Source organism: Eucalyptus grandis, chromosome 6 (assembly GCF_016545825.1).
Source record: "Eucalyptus grandis isolate ANBG69807.140 chromosome 6, ASM1654582v1, whole genome shotgun sequence".
In the NCBI taxonomy this organism is placed as follows: Eukaryota; Viridiplantae; Streptophyta; class Magnoliopsida; order Myrtales; family Myrtaceae; genus Eucalyptus; species Eucalyptus grandis.
Window position 1 is genome coordinate 11,397,400 of NC_052617.1, and position 16,499 is coordinate 11,413,898.

The 16,499-nt window shown below is 43.4% G+C and overlaps 3 protein-coding genes across 4 annotated transcripts; 1 reads left to right on the top strand and 2 right to left on the bottom strand.

Moving 5' to 3' along the window:
• The first annotated feature begins 806 nt into the window (after positions 1 to 806).
• On the top strand, positions 807 to 7,360 carry LOC104448355 (formin-like protein 5). The gene is made up of 7 exons (XM_010062140.3): positions 807 to 1,748; positions 2,678 to 3,362; positions 3,457 to 4,132; positions 4,232 to 4,434; positions 5,243 to 5,478; positions 5,991 to 6,865; positions 6,970 to 7,360. The coding sequence occupies exons 1-6, from the start codon at positions 1,569 to 1,571 to the stop codon at positions 6,843 to 6,845; spliced, it is 2,835 nt and encodes a 944-aa protein (XP_010060442.2). The 5' UTR covers positions 807 to 1,568; the 3' UTR covers positions 6,846 to 6,865; positions 6,970 to 7,360.
• Positions 7,361 to 8,165: 805 nt separating this feature from the next.
• Positions 8,166 to 9,155, bottom strand: LOC104448356 (probable histone H2A.1). The gene is made up of 2 exons (XM_010062141.3): positions 8,845 to 9,155; positions 8,166 to 8,640 (listed from the first exon to the last, which is right to left on the bottom strand). Exons 1-2 carry the CDS (start codon positions 9,031 to 9,033, stop codon positions 8,428 to 8,430), a joined length of 402 nt encoding a protein of 133 aa, XP_010060443.1. The 5' UTR covers positions 9,034 to 9,155; the 3' UTR covers positions 8,166 to 8,427.
• A 3,877-nt stretch (positions 9,156 to 13,032) lies between these two features.
• On the bottom strand, positions 13,033 to 16,159 carry LOC104448357. Of its 2 annotated transcripts, none has more exons than XM_039315283.1 (3): positions 15,880 to 16,159; positions 15,588 to 15,790; positions 13,033 to 13,474 (listed from the first exon to the last, which is right to left on the bottom strand). In XM_039315283.1, the coding sequence occupies exons 1-3, from the start codon at positions 16,111 to 16,113 to the stop codon at positions 13,261 to 13,263; spliced, it is 651 nt and encodes a 216-aa protein (XP_039171217.1). In that variant the 5' UTR covers positions 16,114 to 16,159; the 3' UTR covers positions 13,033 to 13,260. The 2 variants fall into 2 exon arrangements, with proteins under 2 accessions (XP_039171217.1, XP_010060444.3); XM_010062142.3 differs by having other exon boundaries at positions 15,588 to 15,793.
• Positions 16,160 to 16,499: the final 340 nt, after the last annotated feature.

The window sequence follows — 16,499 nt, forward strand, 5'->3', positions numbered from 1 at the left end:
CACGACACATTTGATCCTGAAATTAATTTTCGTCGCCTAAGAAATCTCAAACTTGTATTCTCATAATAAATGTATCCCCAAACTCACAATAAAATCTAACCAATATCTCATTTTTCACTTATATTTATAATGTGTTTGTTTCAGAAAAAGAAAATCATTCTCCAAGAAAACCACTTTTCAGGTTGGAGAATTTATTTGTTTAACTTTAAGTGAACGTTTTACTAAAACTGATCATTTCAACAAACCAAACGCACTAAAATCTAGAAAACTAATTCGCAAAAAACTCTTTCATTTAAACAAGCACGCCCTTATCCTTTATTAGCATTACATCCAACATCTCATTAAAGGCATACATATGAACATGCTTGAAATTCGAATACAAGACGTAATGATAAACTCGAAGTGGAAACTCCACGTGGGTTATAATCATATATCCTCTAGTGGAGAGTTGATTTGGATCAGAGGTACCTGTTCTATTTATAGCAAACGTGTCACGGGACATCAAATGAGATTTTGTGCGAGACGAACACCAATCCGAGGTGAAAGCGACGCGGAGAATCAATTTTGGACCGGACAATTGGATAAAAGAATTCAATTTTAACAGTTCCTCAGGTGCATAAAATAATATATCAGGGTTAACGGTAACATCATCCGACCGTCACGGGACGGTGAAAAGTCGGTCACGGGCCCCGCTCCCCCGGTTTTTCAAAGCGAGGTTACGGACACGTGGCCGCGGCCGGCCCCACTGACCGGGCCCCACCGGACCCAGCAGCCGTGTTTTCTTCTGCGGACTATGCTGCAGACGAGACGAAGGAACAGGGGCCCCTGTCACGCGTTTCCGTCGGTGCGAAGATATCCATGGTCGCCTCCCGAGATTGAATTTTGCGTGCTGCCCCCTTCGTGAAATCCCAGGAGTTATATAATTCGGAAATGCAGGAATTCCACTCGACCCCCTTGTCCGCTCCCGCACGAAGCCTCCCCATGCGAAAAGGTCCTGCCTTTCGCCGTATCCGGGGTCAACAGCTCCTTCGCTGCTCCTGCATTTACAGCTAAAGTTTTCGGGTTCTCCCCACTTTTTTGTTTTCTTGGTTAGATCCGATCAAAAACCCGAAGTTACCCGGAAAGGGGCGATTCGCGTCTGATTCAAATTTGAAATCTTGGGGCCTGGTTTGTTGAGACTTTTGGGTCCGAAGTAATCTTGCTGTAACTTTTCTTGTCTGGATCGTGGGTGGTGCGTCGGGAACGAGCGTTTGTCCGCCTCATCCGTGTTATCTGATCCGACGTTTTGTCCCCTTGCGGGCTGGAAAATCTTAGGTTTGCTCGTTTGATTGGAATGGTGTTGCGGTCTACCCGTTTGATATATTGAGGCTCTTCTGGTCCTGTTGAAGATTGATTCTGTGTGGTTCTTGGTTGGACAAATTTTTGGTCGTGTGATCAGTAGATACGAGAGCTTGGCGGGTTGGAGAGGCTGCAAAAGGTGAAGCTTGCATTGGAACTTGGGTGCTGTGGGATGTAAGTATAAAGGTGCCCAGAGGTTTTAGCTATCAAGCGGATGAGAAGGATATCACATGTCGAAAAGAATGATTCAGGGGAAAATGGGTCTGACAAAAGTGGGAGCCTTCGTCGTCTTGGTGACTCTGCTTTGCTCTTCTATGGCCTTTTGCTCGAAAGAAAGGGAAAGGATGGGAGAAGAAGTGCCCGTGAGAGATGTGTTAGATCCACTTTCTGGAGTGATGGATAAAGGCTTGGTATGGAATTATCTCTCTTGATTGCTATCCATTTGTAGTTGCAATGTCTGTCAGTTTCATAATCTCGATCCTTAGTCTCGAAGAAAATGATCATATGCTTATGGGTTTGGCAAGTTGCTTCTGTTATGGTAGCTAAGGTTCTATTATCAGTAGCACGTTTTTTTCATTGTTTATGGTGGTTGTATGGTTATAGGGTTATGACTTAAGCTGAGTCTCAAAGTCCAAACTAAGTGGGTTGGTTTCACTGTCAAATAACTGCCTTAAGCATTCAACGTGCACTTGGTTTTGCATCTTTAAGAGTTTAGATGGCGCTATTTAGCTTACTTGAGACTTGACTAGTACTCTGCCTCTTAGATTTCATACTAATGGTGTGCTGCTATAAGGGGACAGACAGCTCCAAACCTTTTTCTTTTTTTGGAGCTGCCTGTTTCCTACCTCTTTCAGACTGCTGCATCTTTATTTTATGCTAGACAGAGCGTAATAATTGTCCATTGGGTGTTTGTTGGTCAAAACTGGTTACCATAAAATTTCACACAAATGTGCCTGGTATGCTACATATATAATAGACTTTTTAAGTGATGGGCATAATTTATTCTCTTTTACGAGGTATAGTACCAGATTTTTATCCTTTGGCAAAATATCCTTCTGAGTTATGAGAATGTGTTGAAGCCCACGGGGAAAAAATTATGCTGCGTGATATGTCAGACTTTAGTGTGCACTATCCAAGATTGATATTTCTAGTCCGTAGTGTAAAGGCTTTCTTTGAGGTTGAAAAAGTGAATCCTATAAAACAGGCGGCACTTGTTGGCAGAAAATAGGCTTGTTGTAGGTAGGCCTATATCAACAGCTTTCAGTTAGATCTTGATTTCCATTATCTTATGCTCTACCTTACAGATGGGCACTCAAGTTTTTTGACATTGATGTGGCAGGTGGAGCAATTATTGATCAATTGTAGGACTGACTTGATTCAAATAAAGGATATTGTTGAAGCCCTTGATGTATGTCTACTGCAAGAAGCATCTGGCAATAGTAACAATTTCGCTTTAGAATGTAGATCAATTGCAAAAGAAAAGATCCAGCAATATTTTGATATCCATCCCCATGCGAAGCACCAGCTAGTAGATTGTTTAAGAAAGCATAGCTTTCTGTTCCCAGTTTCTGGGGAAGATTTTGGCTCCCAGAACTGGTACTCTGAGTATATCGGGTCCTTGAGTTCTAAGCTTGGCTCTTCTAGAAGGTATTTGGCTAGTGAGTCTCCAGCACCTGCCCCATCACCTGTATCAGGACCTCCTGCATCCAGCCCAGCACCATCTCCTGGTGCTCCTAGTACTCCTGTGACTAGTACATCGCCAAGTCCACCATTTTTTCCTCGCAGTCCTGATGCTCCAACCTCACCATCTACAGGCAGTGATAATCAATCAGCAAGCACGCCATCAAATAAGCGGAATAATAAAAAATCAGTTGTTCTTGCTGTTGTAATCACAGCATCGGTCACATTGGTTCTTGTAGCACTTCTATTTTTATGCTATCGACGAGTATGCAGAACTGGCCCTCCTGTGGGCCGAAATGACGAAAGGCCCCTCCTCAGCCTAAGTTTAAGCGACTATTCCGTTGGTAACAGAAAATAACTCGATCTCATTTTCTTATTCTCCTGAATTATTAGTTCATTGGTGATAACCACATTTCCTTCTTAAACAATGCTTCACAGGTTCTCCATATAAGCCTTATGTCTATGGAAGTTCAATTAAGGAAGATAAGCCTGGTCAACAGGCATTCCATAACGAGAAGCCGTCATCTTTAAGCGGCAACTACAATGTTGAATCCAGTGTGCTCAATAACTTCTCAGGCAAGACCTCTTCAGTAGGAATTGAGGTCAATGCTACAAATCTAAATCCGAACCCCTTGCCACTGCCTCCCGGAAGGGCAGGTTCTACTGTTGGTTTTCTAAAGCCTCCTCCCGGAAGGGCAGATCCTCTTCCTCCAGAGCCACCTGCTCCTCCTAAGCCTCCTGGAAGGACAGGCCTTCCTCCTCCTGCTGCTCCACCACCGCCTCCTCCTCCCACTGTAAGACCTTCAGCCGTGGGAGCAGGTCCTAAACCTCCTGGACCACCTCCTCCACCTCCTGGACCTCCAAGGGCCAAACCTGGTCCACCACCCCCGCCACCTCCAAAGGGTGGTGCAGCTCCACCACGGCCTCCTCAACCTCCTGGAGGTTTGAAAGTAACTCGACCCTCTCCTCCTGGTGCAAACACATCTGATGCAGGTGGATCAGACCACGAAGTTGATGCCCCAAAAGCCAAGTTGAAACCATTTTTCTGGGATAAGGTCCTGGCAAACCCTGAACAATCAATGGTTTGGCATCAGATTAAGTCGGGGTCATTCCAGTAAGTGCAGAATCTTGTGTCCCACCACCCCATCTTTTTTTTTTTTTTTTTAGTACATGCTTATGAGCTGCTGATGACCATGTTTTCTCTCGTGGACAGGTTCAATGAGGAGATGATTGAATCTTTGTTTGGATATGCCCCAGCTAACAAAAACAAAAATGAACTTAAAAAAGAGTCTTCTTCACAAGATCCTTCAAATCAGTATAATCCGATCATCGATCCTAAAAAAGCACAGAACTTATCCATTCTCTTGCGGGCCTTAAATGTAACGATTGAAGAAGTCTGTGATGCCCTCCACGAAGGTGATCATTCTCTTGCTGACTTTCAAAAGCTCATATGCCACACTGCCATAGTCATCCTTGTAAACCATGTCTATCTTCATGTGCCGGTGATAAATGATACCCTTGATAAGCATAGAGTAAAGAATGGATTTGTGCACGAGAAGTCTTAACGTTGTCAGTTTATCATCTTTTGTTTCCTTTCTGTTTAATCACTTTGGGTAACAATTGCCCAAAGTAATTCACGTGTTCCCCTTGCGGAGTAAATTTGACGGTTGACATAATTCCTTATCTATCAGAAAAGCCTATCGGCACAGATACTCATTTTTCCTGTCAAACGCGAAGTTGGTTAATTTAGAATGTCATCTTTGACTTGGAATGGGAGGTTTATGTTATCTATTTTTCCTTGCTCGTGATTAGCTAAATTGCTTAGATCTCCTCCTTTATAATCTTTTCAATTCTCCGTAGCTGTAAATGTTGATATGCTGTCATGAGTTATTGAGAACAATTCTGGTGATATATCTGAAATGGTTGAAGTGATTTGGAACTTAAAAGTTCTATCATGTTTTTTTGCCCTGGATTTGGTAAAGAAAAAAGAACTAAAAGTTTTAGCAAATGTATCTGGCATTTTTGCTAACCTTTTGACTAATGTCTGCATCATCGGCATTTCTCAAAAAAAGTTGAGCCACAATATTAGATAGTGATCCAATATAATGAAATGTTCAGGCAGACCTGTTACTTTTTTGGCATCATTTGACTAATGTGTTCTAGTGTATTTTAAGTGTTAGGTTCACTTGCTCTAAAATCATGTCCTGAACTTTATTTGGACCAGGCAATGAGCTTCCAGTCGAGTTCCTTGAAAGTTTGTTAAAGATGGCTCCAACAACGGATGAAGAACTGAAGCTCAGATTATACAGCGGTGAAGTCGCTCAGCTTGGTCCTGCTGATCGGTTCCTGAAAGCTCTTGTTAACATTCCATTTGCTTTTAAACGTATGGAGGCATTGCTTTTCATGAGTACTCTGCAAGAGGAGGTTTCCACAGCTAAGGAGTCCTATGCAACCTTAGAGGTACTTTAGTAGACATCTGAATCTGACCTTTTCATCCAGTTTGTTGCAGTTCTCAAGGAAAGTAATACTCTATCTAATTTTAGATTTTCTGGGGAAAAAGGCGCTAATCTTTTTATGGGATTCACACGTTAGGTTCATTCTTTGTGCTTTTGCTAATGGATGGGTTTTTCCTAAGCATGATGTGTCATTCCCCAATTCTTGTTGGTTTCGGGGTGTGACGCGTGGTGCTATCACTCACCTTGTTTGATGTCAATCTGATGAATGCATAAGCATAGAACAAGGTAGTCAGATAGAGGTCCTTCTTCTTGGGGAAAACAAATAAGGAGAATATTGGGTAGTCTTTTCTCAGTCATTTCATGTACACAACCTCACTCATAATTTACAAGGGAACTCCGGTTTGCACATGGACTACTTCAGTTGACGCCAATCTTAGACAGTAATTTGTGATGTATCCTTAACCTTCTGCCTCATTTATACTTAGCTACTTAATGAGGTGTATATTTTCTTGAAAGGTTGCATGCAAGGAACTCAGGAACAGCCGATTATTTCTCAAGCTCCTTGAAGCTGTCCTGAAGACTGGCAATCGCATGAACACTGGAACCTTTCGAGGTGGCGCACAAGCATTTAAGCTGGACACACTTTTGAAATTATCAGACGTGAAAGGAACTGATGGCAAGACGACACTGCTGCATTTTGTGGTTCAGGAGATCATCAGATCAGAAGGTGTAAGAGCTGCTCGTGCAGCTAGTGAAAGCCAAAGCCTCTCCAGCGTGAAATCAGATGATCTCCTCGAGGATGTCTCCCATGATTCAGAAGAGTATTACCGAAGCCTCGGTCTTCAAGTAGTTTCGGGCTTGAGTGGTGAACTTGAAAGCGTCAGAAAAGCAGCGAGTATTGATGCAGACAGCTTGACAGGGGGTGTTGCCAAATTAGGGCATTCATTAATGAAGACCCGCAATTTCTTGAATTCAGAAATGAAGAATGCTGGGGAAGAAAGTGGATTTAACAAAACACTGAAAAGTTTCGCGCAGAATGCTGAGATTGATGTGGCGTGGTTGCTAGAGGAAGAAAAGAGGATAATGGCTCTGGTGAAAAGCACAGGCGATTACTTTCATGGAAATGCCGGGAAGGACGAGGGGTTAAGACTATTTGTGATAGTTAGGGATTTTCTGATCATGTTAGATAAGGCTTGCAAGGAGGTGAGGGATGCACCAAAGAGGCCAGCGAAAACACAGAGGAAAGAGGGTCCAACGGCACGATCCTTGTCAGATTCTCGACAACCAGCCTCTCCTGATCTGCGCCAGCGACTTTTCCCTGCGATCGCCGAACGACGAGTAGATAGTTCTAGCTCCGATGATGAAACTTGATGGGAAATCATTTGACTCAGGTACTCACATTGTTCTTCTGGTTAAAGTTGATATTTTTGTCGCATGGCAAGGGAGGTGTTTGCACTTTGTCCTCTAAAAATGCCTTGTCGCGGCCTTTTTTCAGGCGGTTGCCATGGCGAAATTTGGCAGAAGAGACACGAATCAATGCTGCTGGATGCTGCCTACTCTTACAGGGAGGTCATTTGGAGAGCTCGAGGTCATCGCATGCACGCCCTTGAGCTCGATTTACATGGGCTCACGACCAGCTGGTTGACATGGATCTCCCCAATCACTCCCACACGGACGGAGGAGGAGCTCACATAAAGATGGATTTCCATGGTGGAGTTGACTTGTAACTGCCCGACTTGTTCACCAAGTGCTGAAAAAATTGGTGCCTCTGTGCTCATTTGCATTCTTTGTAGAAGATTCTTTGTCGGTATTCATGATTTGTAGATTAGTAGAAGGATAGGAATGAAATGATCTATAAAAATGAAGATGGAATCAATTTTGTGACACGACTCTTCGCCTTCTTTTTAACTTCCAAAATGAGAATGTCGCGATGCTACTGTTGCAGTTTTCTCAATGCTGAACGACGTTCTGTGGAGACATGTTTTATCTTCTGTCCCAAAACTCCCCTCTGCTGCCTATGGTCAAAACGCTAAAATGGGTGATCCCTACATGAAAATCACTATGAAATGACATGCGGAACTTTAAGGAACGTTAAATGTGTCTAGTTGGCTCGGTTGTTCCAAAATAAGCAAGAAAAACAGAGCTTCTCCTGTTCAAGAAGGGGGTTTGTTCACACCTCTACACATGAAATGTATCTAGAAGAATCAAAGGGTTTACAATCAAGTCCCTGAGAGGAACCCTATAATCCAAGGGTATCCGCAGAAACTCCCGCTTTAAAGCGGGCGAAAGAATTAGTTTGAATTCGTTGACAATCCAACCTCTGACAGTAGATGGTGAGTGGGCAGTTACTAACTTGGGACACCTGTTGGATGGAGCTCTAGTTGGCCGTAGAAAAGAACCTGAAAAAGGGCCTAAAATCCAGATTCAAGAACCGACAGAACTCAAACCCAGATTCAAGGACAACGTTCCCAGATTCCCCAATTCTACCTCAACTTTATACGGCTCTTCCACTTACCACAATCAGACACGCAGCAACCGAAGCTTTCTTTGCCTTAGCCAATTCATCCCAGTGACCGACCGAAACAGTTTTCGGCACACATTCCGTTACCAAATCCTCGTGCATGCATAAAAGAGAAGGCTATTAGCAAGGATGCCAGGAACGAGATTTGTTAAGTACCACGAACGCGTGCATCTGAAAAATCTCCAGAATTTCTTGTATTAAGAAACTAGAAGATGAACAAATATTCACAACCTGTAAAAAAACAAAAAAGAACCCCCCCACTTTGAAACACCAACGCCCTAATCTAACCCAACACCAATTCTACCAGACGAACTCAGTCACTGACAAAAGCCTAAAGCCTACAACAAACTAAATCGAAATGAAGGAAGAAACCTAAGGAAACCCCCCTTTCCCGTCAGACCATCATCATCTTCCAAAGCTTCCGAATTCCGATCATTCGTCGTCGGGGGCGGAAGACTTCGAGGTCCCGGTCTTCTTCGGCAAGAGGAGGTTGTGGATGTTGGGCATGACGCCTCCGTTGGCGATGGTCACGTCCCCGAGCAGCTTGCTCAGCTCCTCGTCGTTCCTCACCGCGAGCTGAATGTGGCGCGGCACGATTCGGGTCTTCTTGTTGTCCCTCGCCGCATTCCCAGCCAATTCCAGGACCTGAAACAAACCAAAACCCCCAGATTCCGTCACTTCAGGCCACGAAATCGGACCTGGACACAGCAATTGCGGATTCGCGAACAAACCCTAAAAACCTAAACGCTCGTCCTCCTCCGAACGATTTCCGAAACACAATCGAATCCTCGAACTAGACAAAGAAGTCAGAAACAAAAACGCCGAATCCAGATTCCGGCGACGCCGTACCTCAGCGGCGAGGTACTCGAGGACGGCGGCGAGGTAGACCGGGGCGCCGGCGCCGACGCGCTCGGCGTACTTGCCGGCCTTGAGGAACCGGGCGATACGGCCCACGGGGAACTGCAGCCCGGCCTTGCTGCTGCGGGACTGCGCCTTCTTCGCCGCCCCCGAGCCCAGGGTCTTGCCTCTGCCGGCCATGGCGGAACCGCGGGAAATCGCTCGGACCGGATCGCCGGAAAAGCTGCGAAGCGACCGAAGTCGAGATGAACGGAGAAAAAAAAGAGAGAGGTCGCTTCGAGGAGGTACGACGTTGGGTTGGTTGCGATCTGGGCCGACGCGGAGGAATATATATATATAGTGCGGGCGATTTGAAATCGGACCAATGAGGGCGGAGTACGCGGATCGAGGGCGAGGGCCGTCGGATCGCGAGGGATGGGACGGTCGAGATTCGACGCCAGGGGCCCCGGGTCCGTTTTTCCGCGAGGCGGGCCGTGCGCCGGATCGGGTCGGGAGGGCGAAATGACGGGAATGGCCCTGAATTTTCGGGCGTTGATTACCTCAGCAGTCACGGGGTGTGCGTCTGATGCTGCGCGCGGGGATTGCCACGTCAGCGTGAAATTAGTGTTCCCTTGGCTGTGAAAAATGGGTCTCACAAAAAAAAAAAAAACCTATTCGATTCATTTTCAGAACCCAATTCATACCCGACATAATCCATTTTAAATAGCTAATGTTTTTTTGGTGAATTATTAGCTAATATTGGTATACAAGGCATGTGAAGTTTGTCACTCGCAATATATTAACAATAAATAACTCATAAATTTTACAGAAAATTTTAAATATAATCTTGAAATGGGACCATTGTTTAAAAGAGTCATGAGAGTATACCTTGTGTTGCTACGTCTTGAAGTCGACGATTAGCCAATGTATAGCCATCACCTACAATCGTTTCTCCATTCAAGTTGGCTTGATGACACTGCCTTTCTTCTCGCTTCTCTTACTCGCGGCCCCCTAGCTCCTCACTTTTGGTCATGGTCACTCGATCTCAAAGATCTCGACCATGACTGTGGCTATCTGAAAATTCTGATATCCCATGTCAAAGTGAATTGATAGGATCACGACTTAACGTGTCAATCATGGAGGTGGCTAGCTTCATGCAAGCACACCATCGAAGTGGATCTATGAAGTTCACTACTTTTATGGATATAGATCGCTAATCTCATATCCACATTAAGGGCTTTTTTGAAAAAGCAATGCTACTTGAAGATTCTACATGAAAATTTCCGAATTTGTAAGTAAAGATAGTTATTGCAATGATACCATTTAAGACGAAATTGTATACTAACTCCTCCAAGAAAAATCACTTGGCCCCCAAATGATTTGTGCACACTTATTCGCATAATTCATTGTACATTTTAGGGTTATAGTAAAAAAATTTAAAAAAAACGTACGGATCATGGAAATTAGAAGGAGAAAATTGGTACTTCAAAAAGTGGCGGACGCAAAATCCCATTGCATGAGAAAAATCAAATTAAGTAAAATGATCTCATAATAAAACAATAAAAAAATCAAAAGAAAAAGGGAAACGGCGAATGTGAAGTAAAGAAGAACATAAAAAATTGCTGGCAATCTTTCTAGAGATGATCATTGGACAGGCTTAAATACGGCCAAGTCCCATCAAATAATGGTCCCAATGGAACGATAGGCCCTTGTGTAGGCATATTCAAAAGGGTTGCTTTGACCCTTTTGATTTAGGTTGGATCTAAGTAAATTCATAGCCCACCAGACTTCTGAGCAAGTCTAGCTTTCTCAACGCGTTTGGTTGTGTTTGGCTTTAAAAATTGTTAAAATCACGAAATGTAAAAAAAGTGTTTTGTTCCTAGAACAATTTTTGAACAAAACAACGTGTTTGGTAAACTTGTTCTGGAATAAAAATAAACAAAACATGTTTGGTAAATTTGGATAATTTTTTTATTTTTTCTATTTTTTCTTTTTTTCCTTTTTTTATTTTTTTCTTTTTTTTTTTTTCTTCTTTGGCCGCCGGCGAGGGAGATCGGCCTCGCCGATCTGGGGCGAGATCGAGCTCGCCAGCCGGGGCAGGTCGACCTCGCCATGGCCGGGCGAGCCCGAGCTCGCCTGCATCCAGCGAGGCCGAGCCGCCCACGCCACGAGCCTCGGCCTCGCCGATTCACCACCAGTCACGTCGCCGAGCGGTGGCTCGACGAGGCCGAGGCTCGCCGACCGCCGGGCGAGCTCGCCTCGCCCGATTTGGGTGAGATCGAGCTCGCCCGGCCTATGGCGAGCCTCGGCCTCGCCGAGGACGGCGAGCCGGCCTCGCCGGGCCGGCGAGCCTCGCCGTGGCGGGACGAGGCCGCCGGCCCTCGCGGCCGATCGGGCCATGGCCGAGGCCTACGACTGACACCAAAAGAAAAAGAACAAGAAAATAAGAGAAAAAGAAAAAGAAAAAAAGTATTTCTCATTTGTGTTTTAGAAACAAAGAAAACACAAAATTTGTGTTCTTTTTTGCTTTTCTTTTTTGCTCTTGAACAAAAGAACAAAAAGGAACAAACGCACACAAACGCGTTTCTGCTCTTTTGTTCCTGTGAACAAAAACAAAATTTCTGCTCCTTTAACAGAAATAGGTGCAACCATGCAGGCCCCAATTGACCCATCAACACATCTAACATGAGGTCACGCCTAAAGTTTCTTATCCCCATTCGCTTTCTAATTTGGCAAACCACCCCAGGAAAAATATATATATATATACACATCGTGTAATTGCACTTCAGTTCTAAATAGGCTAGAATGGGCCCAACCGGCTATTAAGACTAGTGATCACCTCTATTTCCCATGTAAAAGTACGTCCTATGCTCGATCAAGGCAAAATCAACGCGGGCTATCAAGTTTGGCGAGTTGGACAGGTCTTTGGACGCACATTGTTCAGTCCAATTAGACTAGACATAAACTTGATCATTGTAGAACACCTCAACTCGAGCTTCTCAACTCAGTGGTGGGCCTTGGGGTCGCATCTGCCATCTAAATACGAGGAGCCAACGAGTGGCTGAGTCGTGTTTGTATTTTCTGGCCCATTTGGATCACGGGCCTCCAGCTTGAAGCCCCCCGTTTATCAAGCAAAGGCCCGTTTCTATGAAGACAGCAGTGGTACCAAACGTGATTAGAATTATTTATAAAAAAATGATTTGCAAAATGCCCCATCCTAATTCTCCTAATTCTCGAGTACGATCCAAATTTGATGCTACCGAAGGTCATGAAATAACGTATCCTTGACATAACGAAAAATGTGAAGAATCGCAGCAAAGTGAGTCGTATGGGGCATAGTTATGTATAGACTAACAACGTGAACAACGTCACCAGTGTTAGATCGAATAAAATCATGACGTATATAAGAGTGCCGAATAGGTGTCAATAGAGGGTAAGAGCCGAAAGGAGACCCCCTCAGTAGCATCAAATTTGGCATTGGTCTTAAGAGAAGTCGTGGTGACCTTGTTATCAGTGAGTCTTGCTAGAAAAAAGAATATTAGCAGCATAGTTAACTTGAGAAAGATTATGATAAGAAGAATATGAGGTAACCTCCAAACATAAAAAGTAACTCCAAACATAAAAAGTAACTGAGTTACTCAAGATCTTTCATCTCAAACTATTGACAAAGATATTGCTAGAGTATTGAATTTCAATGTAATCATCTCCATTAATAATCATATCATCCACATATAAGAACAACAAAATAGACCCATGAGAAGTGTGTCCAACAAAAAGAGCATGATCGTAGGGACTAAATGCAAAATCAATGGATTCCATTGTGGAGAAATACCAACACAAGGAGAATTTTTCAATCCATATAATGCATGATGTAATCGACACAAAGTGTAGTCAAGTAGAGGCACCTTATAAACTTCCTAAAAGAGATTGCCATTTAGGAGTGCATTTTTAACATCCATCCAAAATACAAACGAGTGCTTAACAATGGAAAGAACAAGCTGACTACGAATAGAAGCAAAACCCACAACAAGTGTGAAAGTCTCTTTATAATCAATGCCATATTCCCGAGTCAACCATTTCGCAATAAGGTGGGCTTTATAGTGGTCCACGGTACCATCAATTTTTGTGTAATCTTGTATACTTATTTACAACTGATATCAGAGTTACTTGGAGGCAAATCAATCAATCTCAAGTATGACATTTGTCTAAAACTTGCAACTCATCTGCCATTACTCGTTGTCAAAGAGGATTAATGTAATGTATTCACATTACCAAATGAAGAGTACAAGCCCTCCATTATATATAAATTGAGGAGGCAATTAGGTGTAATTGCAATTGATGTAAACTACAACTAGCATTGACCAAAAAAAAAAAAAAAAAAAAAACTACAACTAGCGAATCTCAAATGTACACATCTAACGCGGTTTTCTATCGAGGGCGAGCTTCGCGTCCGCCAGCCTTGTCTCTCTTGAAGCTGACAACTGAAGAGACGTACAGAATTATACATAAGAGGCCATGAACAAAGCATAGACCCCCGCCGATCAACAGGAAATGCGGATGCAAGAACCTGCACGACCCTTGCAATTTCAAGTTCTCTAACATGCCGAAGACCAGCATCGGGAATCCAACGGCTGCGACGATCCTGTCGGTTCAGCAACGTACTTAGAGCTTGGCTACAGACAGCTCCAAAGTGAAAAATCAACTGACAACTGGTGTCCAAAAACTAAATAGTAAAATCTCCAGGGGAGATCTCTAAGGATCTGGTATTTAATATACGAAGTGCTTTCCGTTTATTTATAGGGTAAAAGCAAGAAACAGGGGCATTTCAAAAGGATCTAGCACATGGACAATAAGAGGTGAGCACATCTGGACAGAAAGCCGATCGGAACCAAACTATTTTAATATGGTTGAGAAAAATAAAATAAAATCGAACCACAGTGTAATTCAAACAGAAACCAAATCAAAACCCTTTTTCGCATACCATACCATTTTCCTCTTGTGTATCTTTTCTTATTTTTCGTTAATTTTATGAATGCGAATTCGCTGAATATAGCTTAAAAAGGGCGTTAGCTTCAGGAAGAAATTAAACTCTATGCTCACAAGAGATCACGCTCTTCTCTCTGATCTGATGGATTTCTATTACCCAACCCTCCTTGTTGTGTTGAAAGTGTAAAAACTCAAAATGATATCTACTCCGTATATGTGTGAAGGGAAGTGATTCTTTACTTTCAATCCAAAGATCATAGCTATGCTGCCCATAAAATAAAATCTTAGCAAGAAGAGCTGGGTCTCTTAAAAAATAAATGACATAAATATAGGTAAAACGATTCAATTCTTGAGTTCTGCAAAGACCATTTCGATTTGAGTGACGAACCTCTTAGTTTTCCTTTCAAAATCCTTTGAATCAAAGGTTCTAGGAATAGTTAGGTTCGAGATTCGAGGTTCGACCTGGTTCGTCTTTTGAACCATTTCTGGGTTACCCTCCATAGTCGAACAACGAAAAGATCTTGGCTGGACTCAAAAGGTTAAGCGATCTGAAGTGTTGAATGGTAAGTTTCCATGTGGAACCAATGTATCTACAGCTCAAATGAGTCCGTAGTAAGAACCTCAACATGATCACTAGGGGACAGTGAGTATGGTTTGAGTGGGCGGTCCTATCCTAGAATCAAAAATTGCCCGTTAGTTTCGTAGACCCATCGACAAACCGGACCGACAATCTGATTCTTGAGTGGGTCCATCCAACCAATCCCACCAAGCTAAGCTGGACAAATTAGAAAATGGCAAGAGAAAGAAGCCAGAACAAGAAACTCGGTTTTGCAGAGTGAGAATAATCTTGACGTCCAAGTGTAATCTGAAAGCAATTTGTCATATAGCAAGACAGAGAAATATAGTCTCCTAGCAGCATATCAAAGTGTTGAAGGTCTCTAAAGTCTTAAAATGTCTACACGAAGCTGGTCAATTGCAGTAACGACATCCATAGCAAAGCCTCCAAAGCTCTTATACAACGACTTGTAAACAGCAATGCTGAAGATAGAAATTGAGATCTTAACATAAAAAAGTAATGAATCATTTTTTGCTGGAGGTGTAAGTCGATCTTTGAATAAAGCAGACAAACAGAGGCAATTGTCATTTACTAGTGCATAATAGTCACTTTCAATAATGAAATAAATAAATAAATCAAATGAATAGAGAGATATAATGCAGAGTACAACCAACAAAAAGAATACCTTTTAAAAATTTATTTTTTATATATAAATATATCGGTCCGGTTTGGATGGTCGGTCTCAAGCCTGGAACCGGAATTGAACCAGTACCCACTAGTTCTAGTAAATTGAAATTGGGAAACCGGATTAGTTCCCTTGAGAACTGCCGATTCTGGGCCGGTTCGGTCCAGTTCCAGGCAGTCCGGCATTTCCGAATTCCTTTACATATATGCCTAGGACAAGCTACCAAAGACAAGAAAAGTCAGAGAGCTCCTATTCATGTCTTTTTCCTTTATTCTCGAGCTGTTGTCTATGTTGTCAGATTCTTTCCTGAATCGGCCAACCCTGTCGCAGCGAATCTATGCATTTTAGAACTCTTTTTAGAGAGCAAGGGAAACTTTTACATGGTTTTAATCTATTATATTTGTCGGCAGCCAAACATGTGATCGCCCGTAATCTACGGCCCCCTCAATGATTCTGTTTATAACACCGACACCGCGGAAATCAAAATCGAAAAAGAAGGAACACGAGAGTTCGATTTTCGAGACGTACCAAGAGGAGACGAGACAAGCGAACCAGAGCTGCCTGTTGGAGGAGGACTGCTCGATCTCATCAACGGAGCAAATGCAGATGCACCCTCCGAGCAGATTCGAGGAGACGTGGGCGAGAGCGAGGAGCACCGTGGCCGCCAGCGCGAGCTCGAACGAGTGGTTCCTCAATTCTTTGCAGGCTAAGCTCTTGCTACTCTTCTGCGCCTGCTTTTTTCATCATGCATTCTTAACCAAATTGTCAGAGCAAGAGCGCACCCACGTACAGTAAGAGAGGAAGCGAGGGTATCTGTTACCTTGTTCTTAGCAGCTTCTGCTTCGATAGCGAGAACTCCGGCGAGTACGTCCATGGCGACGACCAGGAGGCAAGCGAATGCTATCACGTTGGCCATCCTGCTGCAGCTCCGAATCGAGAAAAATGAGTTTTGTGAAGAATATGGAGGAGGAAAAAGAAGGTCACAGTGGGACCTTTCAGAGGAAATTATGCCGGCAAATCTCACATGATGATACACTGCGAGTCCCAGCAACATTATAGGTGGGGCTACAGTCTCGAATCGTGATCGTGACCGCTGTCTTTTGTCGTGTTGGTTTCTTTGCTGAGCATTGTCTGGAACGATCTCATATAGGGAAGGACTAAAGGAGACTTTCGTTCGGGCAAGGCTGTCTTCTGTGCAAGTGTAATCACGTCCGTCGCTTTCCCGGCCGAGTCAGACTCGTTTTCGTTGGATTCAAAGTCCCTCGGTTTTTGTTTCTTTTCAGAAACGAAACGACAAGTCGCTTATTGCCTTTCTGTTCGGATATATAATAATATACCGGGAATTGTACGAGAACTCATATGACAAAGTTCGCACGTTTCGACAGATTTTAGGTATTGCATGTTCCGACACAACAGAGAAAAAAGTCACACGAGTATCGC